Here is a 25,118-nt window from a genome sequence, read left to right on the forward strand (position 1 = left end):
GGTTGATTTATTTTACTAGGATGCTACGATTATGATTTATGGTAGTTTCGTCTATTAATAGAGTAGTACTCCTGTAGTATAATATATCTCATTTAGAAGGTCGTATATATAAACTCGCATATATTTAATAAGTTATTTTTATATAAAAAATGTGCTTTAAAGATGTCATGAATATATAATACACAGTTATCATCGTATATTTCTTGTTATTAAAGTTTCGATATGAAGCTAAACAAATTATACTTTCAATGCAGAATATTGCGTTAATGTCTTGAAAATAATCACTACTCGTAATAATTTAGGGGTGTGAAACATATATCTATGTTTTTATGGGGGTATGAAGTGAAAATAAATTAAAGGTTTTCGGATTGGTTGTGTGTTGTGTTTGTATGCGGGGTTGACTTTTATGCTGACATGAGAAATTTAATTTGGGTTATTGTTTGTACAATTGGGTTTCTTAGGCAAATTCAAAGGGTATAATTCAAAATCTAAGAAAAAAATGATTGCTTTGTAATTGCTCTGTTTAAATATGATCATTCTTGTTAACATTGCAATGTAGTAGTTTTATCCCATTCCCAGTTGTATCATAAAATAATATTTTTCAAGAGTTTTGTGATGTTTTTTTTTTTCAAATTAATTACCAATTATTTTTAAAATAATTGTTGCAAAATTGGTTCAATTTTTAAAACATTTCAAATTGTGATCCAATATTTCAAATTGTACTAGATTTGTGGATTCGGCGTTCGATCATTCGTATAATGCTAAAACTCAAAAATTAATTGAAGTAGTTTCAAGATCAGTGATTGAATTGTCGGTATGTGTAGTCAATTTAATGCGTGGGACAAACGAGGCTAAGAGCATCCGCAACGCGGGCTCGATTTTGGCTCGGTCTCGTCTCGACAAGACGAGCCAGCATCGAGTCAGCGTTGCGAGGCGCGTCTCGTCTCGACGAGACGAGACATCTCGTCGTGCGACGCGACACGGCGAGGCCGGCCTCGAGCTGGCGAGACGACGCGCGCGCCCACGTGGCGCGCGCTGGAGCGTTGCGTGACGCCCACTCGCCGGCCCGCGAGTGGGCGTCGTATTTATGACGTAATAATTTTATTTATTTTTTATAAATTCGAAAAAATCGAATTTAATTAAAAAAAAAAAAAAAAAATTTTCAAACGGTCGAATTTTTCAAATTTTTTTTTTTTTTTTTTTTATTCTTCTATAAATATACTCCACACTCCATTCACCATTTTACACACAAACACAACTTTCATTCCTCATTCCTCTTCCATTTTACACACAAACACTACTCTCAAATTGTTGAAAAAATGTCCGGCGATGGAAACTCCAGCGGCGGCGGCTCCGGCAGGCGGCGCTCCGTCGGGTTCGACTTGAACTCGTTCGACGATTGGGCGAGCATGTACAACTGTTTGGGTACTCCCGGTTCGTCGCCGGGCACCCAAGGCTCGACCACCCCGCCGGCGTACCAAACACCACATTTTGATGTGGATGCATACTATCGTCCCCTCCCCCCCCAAAGGTACGGGCAATCGCCGGGATTATCCCAAATTCCGGAGAATTTTTTGGCGCCTGATCGCAATTTGCCCGACTGGCCAATCGGTGGAGGCTCCGGCTCCGGCTCCGGCTCCGGCAGGATCAACCTCGAGTCTCGGCGTCAATGCCGAGGAGGAAGAGGAGGCAGCGGCTGCAGAGGTTGGTGGAGACGGCACTCGGCATGCATACAGCCAAGCCGAGACGTTGGCTTTGTACGACGCTTGGATCAGCGTCTCGTACGATCCTGTCGTCGGGAATCAACAAACCCACAAGTGCTTTTGGGAAAAAGTCACCGACCTTTACAACGCCCGAAGGCCGACGACTACCGTTCGCCGCAACGTGAAGATGCTCCGCAGTCATTGGGACCGAACGGACAAAGATGTCAAAAAATTTTGCGCGATATACAGGGGAGAAGAGGCGAATTATCAGAGCGGAGCCAGTGGAGCCGACATTCTGAGAGCGGCGTTGCGGGTCTTCAAAGACGACGTCGGCAAAGATTTCAAGCTTGTCGATGTTTGGTCGCAAGTCCACCACCTTGACAGGTGGGCTGGCGGTGTCGAGTCGGCCTCGGGCTCGAAACGCACGAAGCGCACGGCGCGTGGCCACTACTCGTCTAGTGATGGCGGCGAAGGCAACACCTCACGTGAGGGCACGCCAACCGATGATGTAGGGGGGTCTTCTTCCGGTGCACGACGTCGGCCGCAAGGGACCAAGGCGGCGAAGGCGGCTAGAGCCAGGGGGAGAGCGAGAGCGAGAGGGATGGGACGCGGCGGACCAAGCCAGGCGGGCTCGGGCTCGGGCTCCGGCACGGGCACGGGCTCGCACACCCTAATGTCCATGTACCTAGTCGCCACGATGGCGGACCTCTCAAAAATGAATCCTGGCCAAGTTGAAGCCCATATGGCCGGAATTGAGTATATGAGACGTCAACTTGGTATAGTTGTACCGCCGACTTCGGGGGATGATGATTCGCCGGCGGAGTAGTTTTTTTATTTTTTAGGATTTTAAATTATGTATTTTTTTTATTTTTTAGGATTTTAAATTATGTATTTTTTTCTATTTTTTAGGCTTTTTTTAAGTTGTAATATTTATTTTATTTTAATGAAGTGTGTTTTTATTAATTGAATTTGTTGGAATTAAAAATAAAAAATAAAATTGAATGAATAGTTAAGAGATGGTTAAGAGATGGAGGGTTGCAGGTGCTGTCTCTTAGTTAAGAGATGAGCTGAAAAGTACAGTGGGGCCCATGAATAGTTAAGAGATGAGACGGTTAAGAGACGGATAAGAGATAGCGTTGCGGATGGCCTAAGTAAATCTATTCCTGGGTTTGCGCAATGGAGTTAGCATTTCGCCACAACTTGAGTTGCGCTTATGGATGTACGACAATGAAATCAACATTGGATAAAGGACATTAAAAATCTTCCGTCAATCTGAAATTTCGGCGTTGGATGGACATTTACGCATCTATTCCAAAATACACAATGAATTAGAAAAGTCATCTAAAAATTGGCATTTATGGAAATATTCTATAGTTCTAACTAAATTAAAATTTGGATTTAATTACTCCCACCGTCCCGCTTTAGTAGTCCGATTGACTTTTCTGTCTTTTTTTGTAAAAATGATAAAAAATAGTTAAAGAGGAGAAATAGTAAATTAAGAGAGAGAATAATATAGAGAAGAGTATTATCTACGTTGTTGTCTTTCTTACTTTACCATTTATCCACTTTAACTATTTTTTATCATTTTTACAAAAGAGGGCAGAAAAGTCAATGGGACTGCTAAAGCGGGACGGAGGGAGTAGAAGTTAGCTCCATTTTTCTTATATCTGTTTTCTAAATTATTAATACATGTGATCTTTAATTTAATTATCCACATTTACAATAGTTCTTGATATTTGGTACTACTACTTACTTTATTCGTCCTTCACATGACGCACGATAAATATCACTATATGTTTATTGAATTGAAAATTATATATTTTTTTTATTTCCTTCTCTTTTTTGAAAAAATGATCAATGATTATTTATCATTTTTTCTTTAAGGTTACTCGAATCTCCAATCTATTTATTTTAGTGGAAGCATACCGCTAACTATGAATTCATCATTGTCAACTTTATTATATTCTTTTTAAGGTTATACCCTATATCAGTAATACTACCAAAAATTCAGTCAATATAACTCTACGAGTTTAATGTAAAATACGAAGTAAATTTTTTGTTACATAAAGCTGATATATTCATATTTATACATTTGGAATTTTTTGTTACAAATCGACTACATTGTGTTTGATGAAAGTCCACCTGAGATCATGCAGTTTGATGGGTATTTCATCTTGCAAAAGATGTGACATTGTTGTGTTAGTAATATGGTCAAGTAAAAAGATTACTTTAGCTCTATGATATTCGAATTTGTAGCTTGATTTAATATTTTATTGTGCCATGTGAAGTCATCAAATATCATTCAAAAAACAAGTCCCAATGTAGGTGCTGAATTTGGATCGATATCACTACTTCACATTGGTAACCTTATTTTATACAATGAAGAAAACTCCACTGGAAACACAGAGGACTCCATCTGCAGGAATTGGAAATGCTGACCGAGGAAGGAGAGGAATCCGGGAAGCAAAAACCAAAGCTTTCACGAAGAAGGATCTTCGTGTTCCATTTTGCGGGTACGTGCCAAGAGCACTAAAAATTTGTTGTGTAAAAGCGGCCCAAACACTTGACCACAGAAACTGCTAAAAAAATCAACCTGCAGATACTCTCATGTTGCACGAGACGATTCTAAAAAACAACGAGCAGCACAGTGAACACAGTTGATGCAACTGGGGTGATGGCATATAGACAAATACATCTACTGCACAAGTCAAATTACAGGTGTGGATGGAAACATTAGATGAGAACTCAACACAACCATGTTTCTTTACAAATCAAAGCACCTATGTGCAATCAAGAAACAAACAAATACTGCAAACATGCGGAGGATTTTCTGCACACACCAAATATGCAGAAGCCTTGCTGTATTATTTTATGATCATACACCCTGATCTTCTATTATGAGGTTAGACCCCGCTGAACCTGCAATAAAAATGGGCATGGAATCAAACGAAACTAAATGACTTCCTACAAGTACCTACGGACGCCTTTGTGCGGTAAAAGTGTCCATTCTTTTGTGATTCCTAACTCGAAATAACTACACACGACTCTACTATGCTGAGAGATCCAAACCATCTGTGAGCTTTATTGAGATATGCCGAATGTAGATGTTTGAGACCTTCATCATGCCTGGTATGGAGACGCCCCTCGTCTTCCAGCAATCATGTGAAGAGGATATCAGCTTGAAACCGATTTAGCCCATGCTTATCCTCACTCTACAAGTTGGTTGCCTCAATGGCGTTGGATTCAGTTTGGAGCACTGCAAACTCACACTCCAATGCGCCATCGGAAAAGTTCAGTACCGCTTCCTCTACCAGTTCTGTGAAAATGGTCTCCCCCATCTCTGAAACAATACACTCAAAGTCTAATTGGATGTCCATCCATTTTCCAGATCCTGCCAAGTCTGCTTTGACAAGCTTGTCAAGAGAATGTGGCTGTGGAAGCTGAAGCAGATGCCATTCGACAAGTCGCCATATTTCTAGGATCAGATCCATCCCTCTAGGAGCCGGTTGTATATTCATTTTGAAATGTGATATCCCAGAAAAGCATCCAAAGTACTTCGCACACACCTCTTTTAAAGCTTCATTCGCACACTCGAAGAGGAGCTTCTGATCATGCTGGGGTCGGCTAGAGAATAACTTGACTTCATCAAATAACTCCGTGTCAAGGATTTCATACATTGAAATCCATCTCAAGAGAAATTCATCCCAGTTTAAACCTGAGCCCAGCAACACGGCTTCCACATACTCGAATGCAGATTCCTCATCCTCGAGAGAAATTCTTGTACAAATTCCTTGGTCGCTAGCAGAAGATTGTTCTTCAAAATGGATATGACATGGCTGGATTTCTTTTCCAACTAAAAATCACAAAGGATGATATTTCAGTATGAGAGATAAACGAAGAAGTCCTAACATGAGACTGTTTCAGTGCTTTATCAACAATCTAACCTGGTTGCGAAGTGGTGCTTGCAGGACTGATGTCATCATCTGTGAATAATGGCTCAAGAACAGATATCGGACTGGGTCGCTCCAATTTTTCCATTACGAAGTCAGAATCTTCAATTTCAGTGCTTACTGGACCATGTGGAGGAGACTCTGAAGATTGCAGTAATTGATCTTCACCAGAAAATGACTGAAAAAATAAAAGAATGAAAACATGATAAGATAATTCCAATTTAGGAAACGCAAGAGAAGAATAGCACGCATGGATTGAGGACTCGACCTAGTACCGCTCAGGCTTAGAGTTGTCTTCTGAGTTAAAAAAGAATGAAAGAATGGAGACTCACCAATTTATAGCTAGGAGAAGAGTCTACTGATAATTGAGAAGGAACTTGTGTATTGTCTACTTCTCTATCGTCTTCGGTGTCGATATCTCCACCAATCAAATTATTAGATGATTCAGAGAAATTGGTAACTGTTTTTTCCTCTTCCCGAGGTTTTGATTCAGCCATTTCTACAGTATCTGCAACTATTCCAGGCGACCTTCGAGCTGTCGTTTAAAAAGTAGAATATTTTCAGTGTGATCAAATAGTAACACCTTCAAGACTATGTTTCACAAAACAGAAGTATATTATTACCTTCAGGATCTAAAATATCTTCGGTGACAGGTTGAATTTCAATGAAATGTTCTTGATCATCTATGAGTGTGATTTTATCATTAGTAGCCAGAGACTGTATTTTGGCTTCGCAATTGCTACTAGAGATGCCAGGTTGACCCTCCAGATGTTGCTTTCTCGGAATCGGTTGATTGCTGAGATTTTCTTGCAATAGACCACTCAAGTCACTCCTCACTATGCCACGTGGAGACAATTTGATCTGGGTCGTCATAAAGATATCATCACCGTATTTTCTAGGGCTGCAGCAAGGCGTACCATTTTTATACTCAGGAAGAGAGAGGATTCGACCAAGAGACTTTGTCACCTGCCGAGTTACTAACTCCGGGGTTTCACTTCCATTATTTAGCATCTCTGAGAGATGTTTTTTAGCCTCAACATAGATGCTAGAACCCCTTAGTCTTGAATATTGGCTGGTTTCACTCACGGCCACTGTACCCAGATCCTTCAACTGTCCAACCTGTTCTCCCTTCTTCAAACTAGGAGAAGTTGTTAAAAATCTTTCAGTATAGAAATGGTTCCTATTTGGAGAGCTCCAGCAAAGATTTTCTCCAGTACCGCCTTTGTCACCAGTATTGCTATTTTGGTGCTTTTGACTAAATTTTAGATTAAGTCTATCGGGAGAGACGCCATGTCGTTCCTTCCCAATTGCATGCCTGAGCTTCCTTTTTATTTCCGTGAAAGAGAACTGAGATGTATTTTTATCGTTCTGAAACTTATCGTCCATTCCGGGAGACTGCAAACGAAGGCTGCTAACTCTGGTATCGATTTGAGGGCTCTGTGCCCCTGCTTGCCCGGTTTTCAGTATGACGGTTTTCTTATGATTCGGAAAATCTCTATCACCTGCCACAGGGTCGCTCTCCTGCGACTTGGTACGTCTCCGGAAGAAGTTTCTCTGTTTGTGGCTACTGGATTCATCACATTTTAATTTTCCCAGCTTATCCTCAGACAAAGTGGATGCTGGCAGTGAATTGGTTATTGTATCTCTGCCTAACCGAGCATCCTCTAAACTCTGCACGTGTTTAACCAGTTTCGAGTCTGGATCCTTTAGTAGCTTCAACAGCAAGCCCTTATTTAAACTCACTGTTTGCAAAGTATCCATGAACTCTTTTGAGTAACAATTATTCCCGTCATCCCCAAAATGTTTACTGCTGTTCAGCCGCTGCTGTGCAAGCAGTATCAGAGCTGCAACCAACTTTTCTTCAACCACATTAACAGTCTGACCAGAGGGTTCATCAAGACCACCATGAAGATCATTCTCTGAGCCATTCACGTTTTTCTGGTTGATCTGCGCCAACTCCTCCATTATCATTTCCAGATCGAGATTATCTAGAGATCTTTGCTCTTGAACCTGGTTACCATTCTCAGGCCTCAGCTGTTCAGACGTGCCCAGCTCAATGACATCCAGATCACTAGACTTGATGCGGCTTCTGCTTCTTTTCTTTTGACGTTTTTTGAGATGATTTCCATCATTTGAGTTACTATGTTCCGAACCAGTAGCAGAATCTTTGGGGTTTCCAGACTCATTACACATCTCTTCTTCCATGAGTTCCTTCATGCTCGTTTTAGCAGCATCAAGCATAAGCACATTACTTTCTTCAGTGAACTGATACATTAGAGACTATTACTACCATGAAGAAAATAAACAACTAAATTACAAGCCACCATCAGACTGAGCCACATACCTCGATGCTTTCGCATTTTTCAGTCGGATCAAGTAAAACAGTTTGGTTGCCTGAATATTCACCACCTAGAAACCCATTAAAAAGTTATAAACTACCTTAAATCTAAAAATATTGGTCTATGAAACATCAAGCTGGCATGTATTACAATTCTGTGAACAGTCTTACCGACTACTTGCTTGTTTGCAAGACTTCTATCTGAAAGCAAACGTTTGGTGGATCGCCCATGGCGGAAGTGAAATATGTTAATAAAACCCGATATACAACCTGCCTGGCCTCTTTCTTGTCTCAAAAGGTGCTTCTGTGATTTCTTTGCCATAATGATTTACCTCTGGTTCTCACACTCCTCTAATTGCAAGCTTAGCCAATAGGAAGTCAATTTATTAGTTGGGAACAAAAACTAAAAATGCTTAACTGCTAATGAATACTCCATCCGTCCCCAGTTAGGAGTCACATTATTCTCTCTCTTACTTTACCATTTCTCCACTTTAAGTATTTATTATCATTTTTATAAAGCGAGTGCAGAAACGGAAGTGTGACTCCTAATGGGGGACGGAGGGAGTAACACCTAGCATATTCCTGAATACACGATGAGAAGGAAACTAGAATGATTATAACTAAGCCCTCAAAACTGTAAAAATGACTCTTAAATAGTTGAAACGTAATGTTTAAATGAGAAGACTTTTGAATAGTAATTTGGATCCAATGATCCAATTGAATAAAAAATGACCATGCTTCATGAGTGAATCACAGGTTAATTCAGATTTTACCATATAACATAATTTTGAAGAATGAGAGACACATGCAATCTCAGAAAATGCATTTCAAGCATACTGATTCTTTAGATAAGGAGGAACTAGATTCAATATGTTTGGAGGGCAAAAGTAAAACAGGCAAATTAAGGAAAAAATGGGTAGATAACAAATAAAACTGCCAAGTCAAAAAAAATGTTAGGATTTATTATTACCTATAACATTATATAAACATGCAGCCCGATGTTGTTTCGGAAGAATCTATCCAACAACTGTTGTCCGAGTTAACACTAAAACCCCAAATCAATGTTGCCCTCTCTGGTTGGTAAGGAATCAACTTTCTCTCTCACCTTTGTTACCTTCTCTCTCTACCAGCAAGATTGGAAAAGCGGAAGTTGGTTAAGATAATGGCAATGTGGTCTTCCCATTCAAGAAACAATTATTGCCTGAAATGCGGCTGATCCAGAAATAGAAAATGCAAATCCTTTTATTCAGGAATCTTACAGCCTCTTCAAAGATTAGATCAAAGTCATCTAACCTTGCCTTGGAGGTTAGATGAAGACAATATCAGACGACTGCTCACTCAATCAAGCAAAGATTTTGCCGTTATAAACGAAATTGGGAAATATCAATTCGTTGAGGCAATTTATCAAACAGCCTCAGTTCTCAACACCAAAAGCAAGTCTCTCAAAAAAAATATTATTTCACACTAATTCTGGACTAGCCCCAGACGGAAACACCAAATGAGATCCGATTACTCGATTACAAAGGGAACAAAATCAAGAAAACCCCTCCAAAAAGCTTTCTTTTTTTTTTAAACAATCACAAAAGCCCAGAAACAAAATTCCTGTCTTTGACAGGTATTTACAGATATTCAACAAAGAAAAGTTTAAGGGTGAATCGAATTGAAGAAAAACTGAAGGGAGGCTCGCTGGAGTGGAAGAGTATCAAATTCCACACCGACCAAAAAGGGAGAGAGGCAGAGGGAAAAATCACCCACCCACTTATTAAGAAATTGGAACGAAAAACTTATGTGTGGGGCAGCCATTAACGACTGCAAACACGGATATAAAAGAAAGGAAAAGGTTGGAAAGTGTGGGAGAAGAGAGAGACAGCTCTCTCGAGGGAGAGGGCATTTAGTGCAGTGATTATTTAAGAAACAGAGGAAGAGGAAAGAGAAAAGCAGTGATTATTTAAGAAACAGAGGAGATTAATTAAGATACAGGGAGATTATTTAAGAAAGGCATTTAGTGCAGAGATTGCTTAAGAAACAGAAAAATAAGTGTTGTAATTATTCAGCGGTTAACTTTTAATTACCGAGTCTGAATTTTTATTTTTCATCTAAAGGAAGTTAGGTTAAGTTAATTAAGTATTCACACTTCAGTGTAATTCTAAATTAATCGGATCAATCGGATTTATTTTGATTTAATTTACTTTACGATATGAAAAGTATAGTGTAGTTTACAATTTAAAATTTATGATTGATGGTTATGGTTTGTAGCTTAGGTTTGATATCTACAAAAAATTACTACTTAAACCAAACCATAAAACGAAATATATTAAATTATGATTATTAATAGTTTTTTGGATTTTTATCTAATAAAAAATATATTGTTAACTTACGTGTATCGTCTAAAAAAAAGTATATAACCCGGATTTTGATATTAAGAACTAATTTAAACCCAAATTTCCGATTTTTTCAATTTTATTCTTTAATGATATGTTGCTGTGCTTGTACGATCTTAAATTTTCAACTGTTATTATTAATATTTCCTTAAAAAACTGTTATTATTTATATTAATTAATATGCGGAAATTAAAATATACACAAACAAATCAAATCATACCCAATCGAATTATTGCAATTTGGTTTGATTTAGTTTTGATTTGCTAATATTATGAAATCCTAAACATACACGAATGACTGTTGCATGTTTCTTTGTTTTGTTAGATTTTGGAGGATAGTTAGATTTTAGTAATGTATGAGAAATTGAGAGAAGACTGCTTACTCTAACTATCGTTGTCTTCTTGCTTGTGATAACTACTCCATTTTGTCATACTTATATTTTGTAGGACCACAATTTATGATATTATTATTTGTATACGGTTGCATATTAAAACACTTGCTGTGTTACATCATGTATTTGTGTCTTCTTTCGAACATCTTGTAATAATATAGATAGCCCATTGTTTTGTATGCGAACACTAATTTTTATTTTTCCTTTAATTTATTTATTTTAATGATTCATGAAATTATAGATGTTTCGAGTACATTAAATACATATTCTTACTATGCGTTAGTAATAGTCTCAAAGTATTTTTTTTTTAGCATTCAACTTTTTAATGGGATTCCGTATTTCCGTTGGTCGTTTTAAGGATATTAATTTGTATATGTACTAATTATTTAAGAAAATTGAAAGACTTGTTGTGCACTTGATTTAATTTTACTGGTTAAAACTTGAAAATATTCTCATCAATCTAAAAGGCACACATTTTTCTTAGTTTTGAGTTTTAAGTGCTCGTTGATACTCTCCCTATTTCACTGAATGACGTGGATCATGCATTCGTATAGCAATAATATTGAAAATTATCTAAAAATAGTATGTTTTATTATTGTTAGATTTATAGTTTGACTAGTATAAAATTCTCTTATACTTAAAATCTACATATTTTATTATTTTTCTACTTAGTCATGTAAATGTATATTTGTTGTTTTCTACTTAGTCATGCAACTCGAAACAGTTTCGTCGTACGATTACATGCCAGTTTGCAGGAGCGATGTCATCTCACTAGCTAATTAAAGGAGGCTGAGCTAAATAGAATATGTTGCTGATAATTGAAGAATGTAAGCATATTTGTATGATTCATTTGTAGTCTCCTATCGACGATACACTTTCCTTTTTAGTTTGTTCACTTTTAAGATAAACCATTACTAAATATAGAAACCATTTTATCTCTATTTTATTTTTTCTCACTTATTTTATTTTCTCCACCTAACACACAAAATAAAATTGCATAAATCTCGTGTCGCCCAAGGAAAGGTCATCTTTTTTGGAACATAGGGAGTATGATTCAATGACTTAGTGCTTTGGATAGTTCTCAAATAACTACTCCCCCCGTCCCATATTAAGAGTCACATTTCTTTTTTACCATAAATGTCAAGTAGGTTTCACATTCCACTAACTCATTTCACCCATATTTTATTATAAAATCAATATAAAAAAATGGGTCACTTATTCCACTAACTTTTCCAGTCCAATATTTATTTACAATTTCTTAAAACTCGTGTCTACAATAGGAGTAACTCCTATTATAGGATGGAGGGAGAATATCATTTCTGCAAACTTGTCCCTGTTAGTTAATACTTTGAGAGTTTTCATCAATGTATCTTCAAGTATTGTTCTTACCGATAATTTAGTTAGTAAAATATTTACTCTATAACTATGTTAAAGGTTTGAGTCATAATAGTGGGAAAAAAACTTTTTTTTTTCCATTCCATTATAACAAATAAATACTACTCCATATAGTAAAATAAAGAAAGTTGTGATTGTTGTTACTGATCAACTTTCAATTGAGATTTGAATTCAATAAGGTTTGGCTCCACAAGTAAAAAAGATTTAAAAAATACTGTACATAACTAATAATTCAGTGGTCGGCCCTCCCACATCATAATGTGGCTTGGTTTAAATTGTTTAGCGGTTATATTATCTAATTGCAGACATTAAATTTATTATTTTCGCCAATTAATGGAATTTTTGCAAATTATTGTTTAATTTTTTTATATATTGAATTAGTTAACACTATAAATTACGTATCATTTATTCATTAGTACATTGTTATATTTGTTGGACAGTTAAAAGGAGAATAAATAGAGGTCAGCTTCGTTATATTATCGTTTCTTTGTATATAGTATAATAAAATTTGTTCTACACTATAGTACAGTTTTAGCTCGTTGTAACTCTTTATCGAGCTTAAAACATTCAAAATAGATAGAAATAAGACACTCTGAATTTATTAAGCAATGCTAAACATGTAAATGTTGATAATGGTTTACGTGGTTCGGCCATAAAAGCCTACATCCACGAGAGAAGACTATGATACTTTATTCAATACGCAAATTCAGTAAGATCACATACATGAACAACACTCAAGAACTCAATCAACAAACGCACAACTTCGCGTTTACAATTTTGGATGAGTTCCTCGCAAAGATAGTGTATCTCACCGCATGTATATCTCTGTGCTTCTACTTTCTATACAATGAATCAACCCATTATGTGTATATATACGGTTGTATGTATATTAAGCATCCACCAGCTCAACACAACCATATCATAATTTCTCACACACCTTTGAAAATGAAAATAAAAATATAAAAATATTAGTTTTTTTTAATATTTGAAGTAATATTATTTATCGTTACAATTTCAAAATACTCGTGTAGTCATGTAAAAGTGAGTATAATAATCGTAGAAAAATTACTTATATAGATCTATCGTTTAAAGGAAATGTCCAATCAATTAAATCGTAGTTCATCATGTGAAATTATATGGACATCTTTTACCGCTATCTAATTAGAGTGATTTATTCATATTTATTTTAAGTTTTTTATGAAAAAAAGTTAAATTATCATGGAATTTACTGTCTATACACATAAATAGAAATTCTAAATTACTGAGGATTGAACTGAACCTGATAGAACTAGTTAATGGGGTACACAAAATTGTTATTTTCTGAAGAAACTACAGTATACATATGTCCTTATGGTTCATAAATGTCTAATTAATTAGCATCTCATGATCTCTCGCAACTTGGGTGATGAAACTAATGAAGTATTTGGTTCGAGACGACGTCGTTACAAACAGGGGACATGTTCTGTTTAAGATAGCGATAGATTGAGCAAATGATGCAATATTAGGTGTCTCGTGTTGTTTCACTATCTCATGGATCCTCTCACACGAGGGTACACATATTAGTAATATTTTAATGGTCCAGATCATAGTTTTGAGTTTGTACAATATTTAAAGTTTTCATCTGATCACATTATTCCTATTAATATAGAGAGAGAAACCAGAAATGTAATTGTATATATTGATGCTTATGGGGGATAGAAGATAAAATGAAGGAGATGATGATGAAATTCCTTCCTTGAAGCTAAAATCTCTCTCTCTCACCCTTTTTTTTCACTTGCGTATCAAAGAAGAGAAGTAGGAATATTGGAAAAATAAAAAATAAAAAATGAAAGGATAGTAACATATCATATGGTGTGGAGTGGGAGAGAGTGATTAACCTTGCACACAACCAAGCACTAGCACCCATTAATGTCTGAAATTTAAATTATATCCACCACCAACTAATTATTTATCCCCACACACATGCGATCCAATATTGCATGACTTGACATGTTTTCAAATTACTACGCAGTCCCAAAAAGAAGGGGGGAAATGAGAAGAAATTTATAAACATTTTAACTACTTTTGACATGTCGTAATTGGTTGAACAACTTATTTAATAAGCTTACCTGGAGAGAATTTGGTGATTATAATTTATTAGCTTGAGCTTGCAGGAACTCATGGTGGGTGGGGGGCTGTTTGGCGGTATTGATTTTTTTCAACTTTTTTTTTATCGGAAATTTATACTATACAGCTTATTTCTTTAGTGATGAAAATCTGGTAATGATGGCTTTGCAATTGAAATAAGAACGATCCATATATAAATAGTCAAAAACATGACCTTATTCTCAAAATAAGTTGATTAGAGCACAAAGGAATATTTTCGAAACAACAGAGTTCCAAATTAATTAATTTGAGTGTAATTTGGTGAGATTTAATTATCAAATTAGGTCACATCCAATATTAGATCATTTCCTCATGACTCGAGACACTGAAGCACTTCAGAAAATAAGAATACAAGTAATCACGAGTTGAGCCACTAGAAATATTTAATTTATCTAAGCAATTAAAAAATATGTAAGCTGTAATACACAAAAATGCTTATAAAAGTATTGAAAATTTGAAAGTTGACAATTGTAAAGTTAAATTGCAAAGTGAAAAGTAGATGTCTAATTGAGATGTTAATGATCCAAATTTGTCTCCCCGGTGGATCAAAATGATCCACACTTGTTACTTTAACTTAGGAGTTAACCACCAAACCATTTGTCTTTTAACAAAACGTTTTATTCGAAGCCCAAAACTAATAAACAAAAGAAAATAAAGTGTTAATAAGAAGAGTAAAGTTGGGGGTGGTTAATCTATCAGAGAAAGTTAGTATAATTGGACACTATTTGCGTAAGGAATATTATGATCAATTCCTAAGAATGTATAAAAGGTTACACACCTAAATTGAACTAATATATTTACTCAAATTCATTATTTATTTATTATCATTTAAAACAAAGTACCACACATCTGGGGTGTTATCCTACAAAACTATTTTACAAGCTAATAATAATATTAAGTGGAAATCTTCGATAATTAAAACAATATTTTCCTAACAAGAAATAATAGTCATTCACCATTGTATAAGATAATGGATGACAGAGGTGTGTAGTCCCCAACCGTATTTGCGAACGAATCACTCGAGCAATATTAAGACAAAACCGACCTTCTTTTTATCCTCCAAAAGAATGATACGAAAATCGGATTCTAATAGTAATATACATAATCTAGTATAGTCCAAGATGGAATATATAATTATGTATTCAATCTCAAGTGCTTCCTTTTATTTCTCATCGAAAACTAATCCCAAAATAGTGCGCAATAAGCAATATCCATGATTAATTAAGCACATGTGATTTGGAAAGCAAAATAAACCTAGACCGTTGTGTTCTAAAATAACAACAAACTGAGATCCTATAACTATCGGCGTCGAATCTGTCGATATAGCCCATATACTCTATAATTAATTTACCACACTTTCCAGCTAACAATGACCATGCATCAAATTATATGTGATGAACTAAAGTCTACACAAGCCTAACATGAACGTGGCATTTGCAACTTTTTCCCTCATTTGACTTGCATATATTCAAATAGATAAAATTGAATTATGCTTCTCCACGAAAAAAGAAAATTCACAAACGTGTGCGTGTGTTGTTGTCAGACTGTTTCCAAGGGCACATTTGCTTTGTGATCTTAGCAAGGGATGGGATTCTATCCAGCTATGGTAACATTAAAGAATCACTTCTTGAAGAAAACTATACCTTTTACAATGAATCAATTCTTGATGAAAACTATACCTTTACAGCAAAGGAATAAAGATCAAACTAAGGGTCACGATTATACATAAATGACTTCCTCAAGAGTTTCAAACTACTAAAATATTGAACGAGAGATGATGCAGTGGGATACAAGGTATGTCCATCATGGAATATGAGGGGCGAGCATACCTGCTGTTGAGAAATAATCTTTATTTATTTTAAGTGCTCTGACCAAGAACCATTTGCCTTATCATGAGACTCCACCGACATTATTTGAGCTCCTTCAGTATTCTTAACTGAAACAACCACACTAGCACATTAGTCAGATGCAAATTTTGGTTAACGGCTCTACAAAATGAAATGTTGAACTAGATATATTAGAGCTTCTTGTGCAAGTAATAGCTGAATATATTTGTCAAGCAATGGATAATTTTATGAGCTACAAATGAGAGCTGTCTAATAGTAGTAGCAAGGAATACCTTCAGTCTATGATAATGGTGTTGCAATGTTTTCTCTTTCTCCTCCGGGCTTTCCTAAGGATACGCGCAGTTTCATTTTTGACTTCATCTATTGAATATTTAACTATATCTAAAACAAGAAAAAAGAAGTCACAGTTGGAATCGGTATCGCCACTGAAATGGTTAATGCACAATGATGATCAATGAATTTATATTACAACTTCATAAGATCATGTATTTATGATGAATGTTAACAAGACTTTTGTGGCTTTTTTGCAGACTACTCATATAGCACTGACTGTCAAAAAGTCTTCGTTTCGGCTATAAAAGCTACTCTGAAGACTTCAGAATGAGTATATTATAAATGTACTGAGTAGACAAAATTATGCAGCAAACAGAATCTCTTAAACTATAGTTGGATGAATCAACTGAAATATTACCTGTTCCCTTTTCCTTGAACAAGCAGGAAAAACCAGCATCAATTTCCTCATCTGATTCAATAACAATATTGCATTCCTGTTAGCAGATCAGTATTCATTAATTATTGCCCATCAAGTATTTTGCACATGTACATGCAGTCTGCGAATAAGGTGCATCTGAGACTACTGCAGAGCATATAGTCGACTAATACTAGCAACCTATGCCGATTAAGCTTACATATACCTTAAAAGTATAGGTAAATCTTACAAGTGCACGGAAAAGAAAGTAAGTAAAGGCATTAAAAGCTACCAATCTTACAACCTTTTTTTGTTCACTTCTCTTATTATATTTTCCAGCTTGAGGGGATGTAAGTTCTGGCTTTACTGATGTCCAGCCTCCCAATTTGATCTTTGGTGGTAGAGTTGTTTGCTGTGTTTTTAAATGCCCTGTTGTACTGCAACCAAGGAAACTTACAGTCCGTACGAAATATGGAGGCAAGCTTGTAAAAGAATAAGGAAATGAATCAAAGAGAAGATTTAATTCAGGTACTCCATATAATCTAGAAACTAAGGCAGGGATTCAGACTTTGATGTACTCTAGGCCATAAATGCAGATGGGTGCATGTCATACAGGCATGTCAAGACTCAATAAGAAAATATGGCCAGCTTCTACGTACATAATTATTGTTTAAGCATTCTGCCAGACTTTATGTTATCATTGAAATGTTGTTTTTAGCTTTGAATGAGTATAATCACACTTAATTGCTGTAGTCATCGCACCACTTTTACTAGGACACTGTTGGGATGAAAACACAAAATGTATGGTCCAGAAGACTTAATACCACAAAGTATAAACTCTAATCTGTCTGTAAAATCAAAACTCTAGCATTTGGAGAAAATTCAGCAAATATGTATGTGTTATTGAAGAGGAAGATACAAGATTATACACCAGTTCCAATCAAAAGAAGCCTGATACGTACTTGTGTGGAAAAGGAACTTCCTGAGGAGAAGGGCGACAGGGGACAGCCTACGCAAGCATAATAAAAATGTTGAAGTTTTCTAATGGCAATTTAAGATACCTCAAGCACTTAATGAATACTTGAAGGGCTTACAGTTGCAGAGAAAAGTGCTTTTGACCCGTTTGTTGAGGAAGTTACTTGTTTTTGAGTGATCATCTTCATACTGCAAGAAAATGCCTACAAGATACGAACAAAAGACATGATCAAATAAATCTGATATAGAGGGCAGCACCACTTGACCCCCTCTATTTAAAAGTTAACCCCAGTCCTTTAAAGATATACTATAGAGTGCTTTACATGAACATGCCTGTATTTCTTTGCAGAAATCCTTGTGCAGATTGTTTTGTAATTTCACCATTTGACTGTCAATTTTCTCAGATAGATCTGACAGAGATGACTTTGTCAACCCTGAATTGTCTTGGTTCATAAACTGCTTAAGTTGATCATACAGAGATTTTAAGCCCATGTCCAGGCAACTCTTGATGGCTTCTTGCCCTTTGTTCTGGTAATTGTAATTTAACATGCTTAAAATTCAATAGCATGTCCTTTAATGAAAGTACCAAGTTTTTCTGAGAGTCTGCTGAAAACTTCTTACCAGCAGCTGCAGTGAGTCCTCATTGGAGTTCAATTTCTGCCGCATGTCTTTTGCTGAACAAGCATGGCAAACAAGTAATGAATATGAATTACGAGCTGATGGTTAATAAGAAACCTGACTCTTTAAATTCCATAATTTATCCTTTGTCAAATTCTACAAAGTGAAGCTATGACAAATTTTACTCAACTAACAATCAGGTAGCTCTTAGAGACTTAAGACAATCACTTCACATGCAAAATTTCTGGTATTGGGAGAAGGAAGCTTATGGATTTTTCTCTAAATAAAACCTTTAACATGGAAGCATTTAGTTTCTATAACAACAAGAGGAGATCTGGTATACTTACTCTCTAATGCTACTTCTTTTGTGCCCTTGTTTACTTGCATGATGTCACCCTGAACAGAGTCCAAGATCAGTCCAAGCCTGCTCAACGAATTTTCTATCGTTCCAATTCTGTGTTCAAGCTCTTCGTTAATATGACCTGTTTATATAGGAAGTTCAGAAACTAATTCTAACAAGACAAGGACTAAATTTTTTGTTATTGGTTCATCTTTACTAATCTAACTAAGAAATGCTTTAACTTTGTTTCCAGAAAGGCTCCACCTAAAATTCAAAATTAAAGTATTTCAGATTTTCATGGAGTTATTATTACTTTCATTATCTAACTTGTAACTCCAGAACAACTTCTTGTCAAATGTTTTAAACTACTAAAGAATGCTTTAGCCAGCTAAATGATTTCTACCTCCAGGTTCAATTAATAGTCAAGGTGCAAGTCTTACATTTGTATTCTTGACCAGACCACTTGCGCATCAAGTGATTGGAAGTTCTAGATGCAATCATCTGATTCTCATCTCGTGCAGAATCAACTAGAGCCAAGCAGCTTGTCCTCCTCGCTGAACTCTCTCTATCTTGAGATCCTATTTTCTATATTTCAAAACAAAGGAACTTAGCAAGTGAATAAACAGGTGCATTCAAATATATTAGAATACACTGCTTTTAAACTATCTCAGAGAGAGTATCCTCTCTGACATTCTAATCCAAACCACACAACTAAGTGTAAGTATACTATACAAACATGCATATATGTGGCTAAATATTCAACAAATAACAAACATCATATGCATCATCACCTCATTAGTCAGGACTTCATCTTGAGAATTCTGTGAAAACTGAGAAAATAGGCCATGCTGAGAAGAAACTCCCTGTGAAAGTGACAGCTGAGGTTGTTGTGGTCGAAGCTGTGATGCTGTTTGGCTTCTCCCGAAGATAGAAGAAGACTCTAATCCACTGGAAACTCCACTCGATCTCCTAATTGATAGTACAATGTAGGAAAAACACCACGGGATAAAAATCAACATCGAAGCAGTATTTCATTGTAACGTTTTTAGCATTTCCAGCATTTTTTTTCACAAATTATACATTGATCTACTCATCTTTCACATTTCCTCATCACTACGACGTGCATCACATAGATACTCATCCAAATCTAAAAACTAATTCCAAAAATTAGAGTTAAGTACACAAACACAAGCAAACTGAGGAAGAAAACAAACCTAGATTGAGGAGGAAGAACAGAGATGGAGCTGAGGTCGCAAGCTTTGTTGATCTTCATTTTCATTTTTTAGATCGGCAATCCAGCTTCGGCGCGAACTCGCAGATTCAAAGCCGTTGAACTTCGAAAACAGAATTTCGAGATCAAACCGATTTCCAATCAATTAAACTTTTGCGGAGAGTTTCTGCAACACACTGCGTGAGCGTGTGCGTGAGCTGGGGGGAAATGGAGGGAAAAAAGTTCCGTTTGTGGGGTTTATATTGAGAGAAGTTGGCGGGATTTGGGTTGAAACAACTTGGCCCAATATAGATTTGGGCTTTAAGCTGGGCTGGCCCTTTCTGCAATCGCTCGAATACTTCCAAAATGGCTGATTATTTATTTTAACTTTTTGTTTTAACTAATAATGAATGGCTAACTTTTGAAAGCTTAAAATTAAAAATGAAAAAATCTCCAAAGATATATATATATAGGGGTGTGTTAGGGTCCTTACAGCATCTTAGTGTAAAACACAGCACTAATCACAGCCCTTAGATCCTTAGATTGGATGGCTGTGATAAGCTACATTATCATACTAAAAATGTACATTATTCGCCGAGGTACATTATTAGAATGGAAATGTACATTGTAAGACTAAAACTGTACATTATTAAACTAAAATGCTACATTATTATCCGAGCTACATTATTAGTCTAAAATTCTACATCATTAGATGACACGTGGCATTAATCTAACCGTTAGATCATAAGATCCAATGGACTGCAAGTGTTTTGAGTTTTACTTATACTTAGCGTTCTGACCTGAATACATCCCTATATATATATATATACCGCGATTAATCCGATTTTATTTTAAAAGATTGCTAACAAAACTTAAAATATACTCATGAAACCTTCCGATTTGCCAGTGCTAATTTTATGCGAAGTTTTTCACTATAATTCAACAACTTTTTTGGGATTTACTGGATGTCGTTGTAGTATCATAAATGATGTGTTACTGTGGTATTTAAAAGGTAGTACTTTCATAATGCAATTACGTATATATTATATGCACTATATTATATAAAGTATAATAAACAAAGATGTATTGCTCAATATGAAAGTTAATCGTAATCATCTATTTAGTCAGGATTTATGTTCTGCATAGAATCTATCCATACATTTATTGTCTGTAGTTTCTCCACGTTACATATGGTTCCATGATTTTAGAAAAAAAAATAAGGTCGCCCCAAAAATATGAGTCATACGGATCATGTATCTGCAAATGTTGATTTTTTGTGAATGCATTAAATGAACGCGTCTTCGTTGAAAAGTCATTCTTGATATATTCTCGAATCAATTATATGGAGTATACAATATGTAATTATTTAAAACCCAATTTTACTTTTGACTATACCACGATTGTATGACAGGAGTGGCTTTTATTTAAAATTGAATGACAGGACTCGGGAGTATGGAGTATATCAGTTAGTATCTTGCTAAATTTGATATTGCAAATGGACTAGTAATATTTTTGTCTTACGGGTCTTAAATTGATAGGTATGGACATGTTAGGGTGTCACCACTCCTTAAAATAATATCATACCATTGAAAAACTCGGCCAACAATTTGTTGCTCTTTATACAGCAATTTTTCTTGTCCAGCAATATCCAACACACTATATAGCAATCTATAGATGGTTGTCTAGCGTATTGAATAGTGTTGTGTGGCGTTTATAATATTGTTGTATAAGTGGTGTCATAGTGTCATTTTAAGAGGGGTCATTTTAACACAAACCTTAATAGGTATTCTGTTTTTAAGTTTTTATAATTAAACATTTTAACTTTATTAAGATCTATTTTCAATTTATTTTCCTAGTCGTACAAAAGCTAAACGCGATACGTATCTATGACACAAAACTAGAGATATAATAATTGCTTTGTAAATATTTTATAAAATGATTTTAGGGTATGAAGAAAATTATCCTCAGATTGAAGATAAATTGTGCACTAAACTTTAATCTTTTGCTCTTTTAGATGCATTTATTTGCCCCACTTAATTTTAGTTGAGACAGTAAAAATAATTAATAAATAAGTGGAGTGTATTTTAAAAGTGTAAATTATGTGTTTATAAGTAGTTTTCTTAATTACATAAAAATATGCTTTATCGTTATTTTAATGTAGAAATTATAAAACGTGACAGAGGTGTCAGAGACTCGACATTTGGACATTTGGTAATATGATTGTCTATGCTTATCAAATTAAATATTTTTAAAATTAATTTAAATATTTTAAAAATCAAATTAAATATTTTACCTCCAGAAATGCATATATATTGAAATATCTTCTAATTTGATCAGTTAAATTAGACTTCATTATGACATCATTTAATGGTTGTCGGCAAAAGTAATGAAATGTCTGAACTGAGGCTGGAGGAGTGATATTTGAACCCTACATAATTACTCCATTCTGTATTTTGTTAGTTATATTTGAACAATAATTACACAATTTAATTTACTGTTTTGAGACTTCTATAATTTAAAATCTCACTTTAATTCTTTTTATTATAGACAATTGACTCTATATCCCACTAAATTATTACACTCACGTTATCTAATTGATTGGCTTTTGAATAAAAATAGTATGTGCAAAATTATACTCCTCCTATCTTTGTCTACAGTCATAAATTATTTTTCAGTTGATCGTCTATAAAAATTATTGGCTTTTTAATTAAAATTGTGAGTGCAAAATTCCAGTACCTTCATCCACAACAAGTAATCTACTCTCTATATACTCATTTTTTTCATTTGTTTCATTTTCGTCCGTCCATCTCCTATTTATTGTCTACTTTCATTTTTTACTATAAATGGTAAGTAGATCTCATATTCAACTAACTCATATCATTCAGATTTTATTACATAACTAACGTATAAAAATGAGACTCACGTTCCATTAACTTTTTCAATTCACTTTTTTTTACATTTCTTAAAACTCGTGTCAAACACAAAATAGACTAAGAATGGAGGATGGATGGGGTATTTTATTTTTATTTTTTTTGCCCTATATGTAGAAATGAATCTCTTTCTATTTTTATAATATTGACAACAACAACTTTTTCACTATATCTCCTACTTTTTTTTTTCTGACCCTCTCTCCTATTTATGCCATATAATAATTTTTTTATACTATTTTACTTTTTTTTTTTTATATATTTTACTATTTTTTTATTAAGAATTATATCTATCAAAAGGTCAAAAATTTTTAATAGTAGATGGATATACATTTTTTATATATTAAATAGTTAATAAATAGTACTTCCTTCGTCCCAAAAAAGTTGAGTTGTATTTCTTTTTAGTCCGTCCCAACAAAGTTGAGTCATTTTCTTTTTTAACAAAAGACAAAACATCTAATCACTCTTTTTTTTTTATTCCATCATTTACTTTACTCTCTCTTATCTTTCCTACTTTTTTCATCTCTCTTATTTATTTAATATAAATTCTTAACCTCTGTGCCCAAAGTTTTGTCTTAACTTTTATGGGACGGAGGGAGTAGTATAAAATTTCTTTGAGATAATACATTATTCTTTAGTGATCTAGTGGGAACATGCATTCCCTTCGGCCAGTGCCTCTAGTATTTGATGGAGAGTGACTTAGAGCATATCCAAGGGAAAGGGTAAATGGAAAGGTAAAGAGAAATAACTATCATATTTACCTTTTTTTTCAAAAAAATTCATGATCCAATGAAAAGGGTATATGGGGAGGTATTATACCTTCTTTCATTTTGAGAAGGTATCTTTACCTCTTCTTGGTAGAAAGAGTAAAATGTTAGTTATTTTTATTTGCCTTTTTAATTTACCTTCTTTCCTTGGAGTACAGTACTTTTTAAGAAGGTATAACTACTTTTTTGAGAAGGTAAATGAGAAATATACATTTTCAATTTACCTTTCTCCCTTGGAGATGCTCTTAGAGCATCTCCAAGGGGAGAGGTAAATGAAGGGGTATAGTCATATAACTACCATATTTACCTTTTATTCATGAAAATCATTCTCCAAGTGGAGAGGTATTTGAAAAGGTATTATACCTTTTCTCATTTTGAAGAGGTATCTTTACCTCTCCATCAATGGAGAGGTAAAATCATATAACCACCATATTTACCTTCATTTCATAAAAAATCATTCTCCAAGGGGGTAGGTATTTGAGAAGGTATTACACTTTATGTTTTTTAATGCATCTTGTACTATTATTTTACTTTTTTTAAATGATATACCTTTCTATATACCTTTTATCCTTGGAGTTGATTGCTTTTTAGAAAGATATATTGCATTTTTTGAGAAGGTATAAGCATGATATACCCTTTTCATTTACCTTCTTCCCTTGGAGTTGCTCTTATACAATTATAAATCTCAATATATTCATTGACGACATAATACTTGAGACATTTAATCACAACATATGTTATCTCAAATATATAAATTGCTAGACCTAATAGATTTAAACTCTACATTTTCAGATTAATTATAGTTATAATCCACTCACGATAAATGGAAATCCTAAGAAATTGGCCCCATAGAAAAACTAAGATAAGAAAGTTCGTGTAAAATGCTCATTTTTGTCTATCTTATACAACAATTGAGTGTTGAAAAGTGGTCCAATCGTGAAAATTAAGTTTATGACTTAATGATTTTTAAGAATTTTGAGGAGATGGAGTATGACAATTGACAAGATACCCTAAAAAAAATCAACTGCATAAGTAATAAGCACATAAACTTTTGAATGAATTAGGTTGGGGTTGAATTTATAGTATTATAACATTAAATTTGCAATATTATACGTAAAAAAATAAGTAACATACTTCATTGTCCAATATAAACCCTCAACAAATTATTAGTAGTACTATTAATTTTTTTTAAAAATTCTGTCGTCACATGTAAGTTATTGACCATTAAATTTTGTATTGGTTATGCATTTAAATTTAGTTTGGTAATTACTCTATTCTGGGTAATGTGATTTGAAGAAATTATTGGGTACTCCTACGACTGCACATCTCCACCGACGACGAAGTCTTCCGCTCGTTTGACTTGCAGGAATATTCGTTTAGCATCAAATCAGTTTGCGGCTGTATGTTCTATCAAGAGATAATCTAGAATAATATCCATCGTAT

General features: G+C 34.7%; 3 protein-coding genes across 6 annotated transcripts; 1 reads left to right on the top strand and 2 right to left on the bottom strand.

The window, feature by feature from the left end:
• The first annotated feature begins 1,500 nt into the window (after nucleotides 1–1,500).
• On the top strand, nucleotides 1,501–4,897 carry LOC125220942 (glutathione S-transferase T3-like). The gene is made up of 2 exons (XM_048123068.1): nucleotides 1,501–2,211; nucleotides 4,808–4,897. The coding sequence occupies exons 1-2, from the start codon at nucleotides 1,501–1,503 to the stop codon at nucleotides 4,895–4,897; spliced, it is 801 nt and encodes a 266-aa protein (XP_047979025.1).
• Nucleotides 4,348–9,921, bottom strand: LOC125221761. 4 transcript variants are annotated; one of them, XR_007176426.1, is made up of 8 exons: nucleotides 8,962–9,921; nucleotides 8,163–8,353; nucleotides 7,998–8,062; nucleotides 6,277–7,918; nucleotides 5,986–6,188; nucleotides 5,648–5,831; nucleotides 4,819–5,556; nucleotides 4,348–4,622 (listed from the first exon to the last, which is right to left on the bottom strand). XR_007176426.1 is itself a non-coding variant. In XM_048123994.1 (7 exons), the coding sequence occupies exons 2-7, from the start codon at nucleotides 8,311–8,313 to the stop codon at nucleotides 4,916–4,918; spliced, it is 2,886 nt and encodes a 961-aa protein (XP_047979951.1). In that variant the 5' UTR covers nucleotides 8,314–8,353; nucleotides 9,097–9,921; the 3' UTR covers nucleotides 4,348–4,915. The 4 variants fall into 4 exon arrangements, 3 of the variants coding, with proteins under 3 accessions (XP_047979951.1, XP_047979950.1, XP_047979949.1); XM_048123994.1 differs by having other exon boundaries at nucleotides 4,348–5,556; nucleotides 9,097–9,921; XM_048123993.1 differs by having other exon boundaries at nucleotides 4,348–5,556; nucleotides 8,163–8,342.
• A 6,100-nt stretch (nucleotides 9,922–16,021) lies between these two features.
• On the bottom strand, nucleotides 16,022–20,120 carry LOC125220943 (putative recombination initiation defects 3). Its single transcript, XM_048123069.1, has 12 exons — nucleotides 19,986–20,120; nucleotides 19,563–19,740; nucleotides 19,212–19,356; nucleotides 18,779–18,913; nucleotides 18,435–18,487; nucleotides 18,147–18,341; nucleotides 17,933–18,016; nucleotides 17,801–17,847; nucleotides 17,143–17,275; nucleotides 16,842–16,917; nucleotides 16,423–16,531; nucleotides 16,022–16,239 (listed from the first exon to the last, which is right to left on the bottom strand). Exons 1-11 carry the CDS (start codon nucleotides 20,048–20,050, stop codon nucleotides 16,425–16,427), a joined length of 1,218 nt encoding a protein of 405 aa, XP_047979026.1. The 5' UTR covers nucleotides 20,051–20,120; the 3' UTR covers nucleotides 16,022–16,239; nucleotides 16,423–16,424.
• Nucleotides 20,121–25,118: the final 4,998 nt, after the last annotated feature.

Source organism: Salvia hispanica, chromosome 4, assembly GCF_023119035.1.
Source record: "Salvia hispanica cultivar TCC Black 2014 chromosome 4, UniMelb_Shisp_WGS_1.0, whole genome shotgun sequence".
Lineage (NCBI taxonomy): Eukaryota > Viridiplantae > Streptophyta > Magnoliopsida > Lamiales > Lamiaceae > Salvia > Salvia hispanica.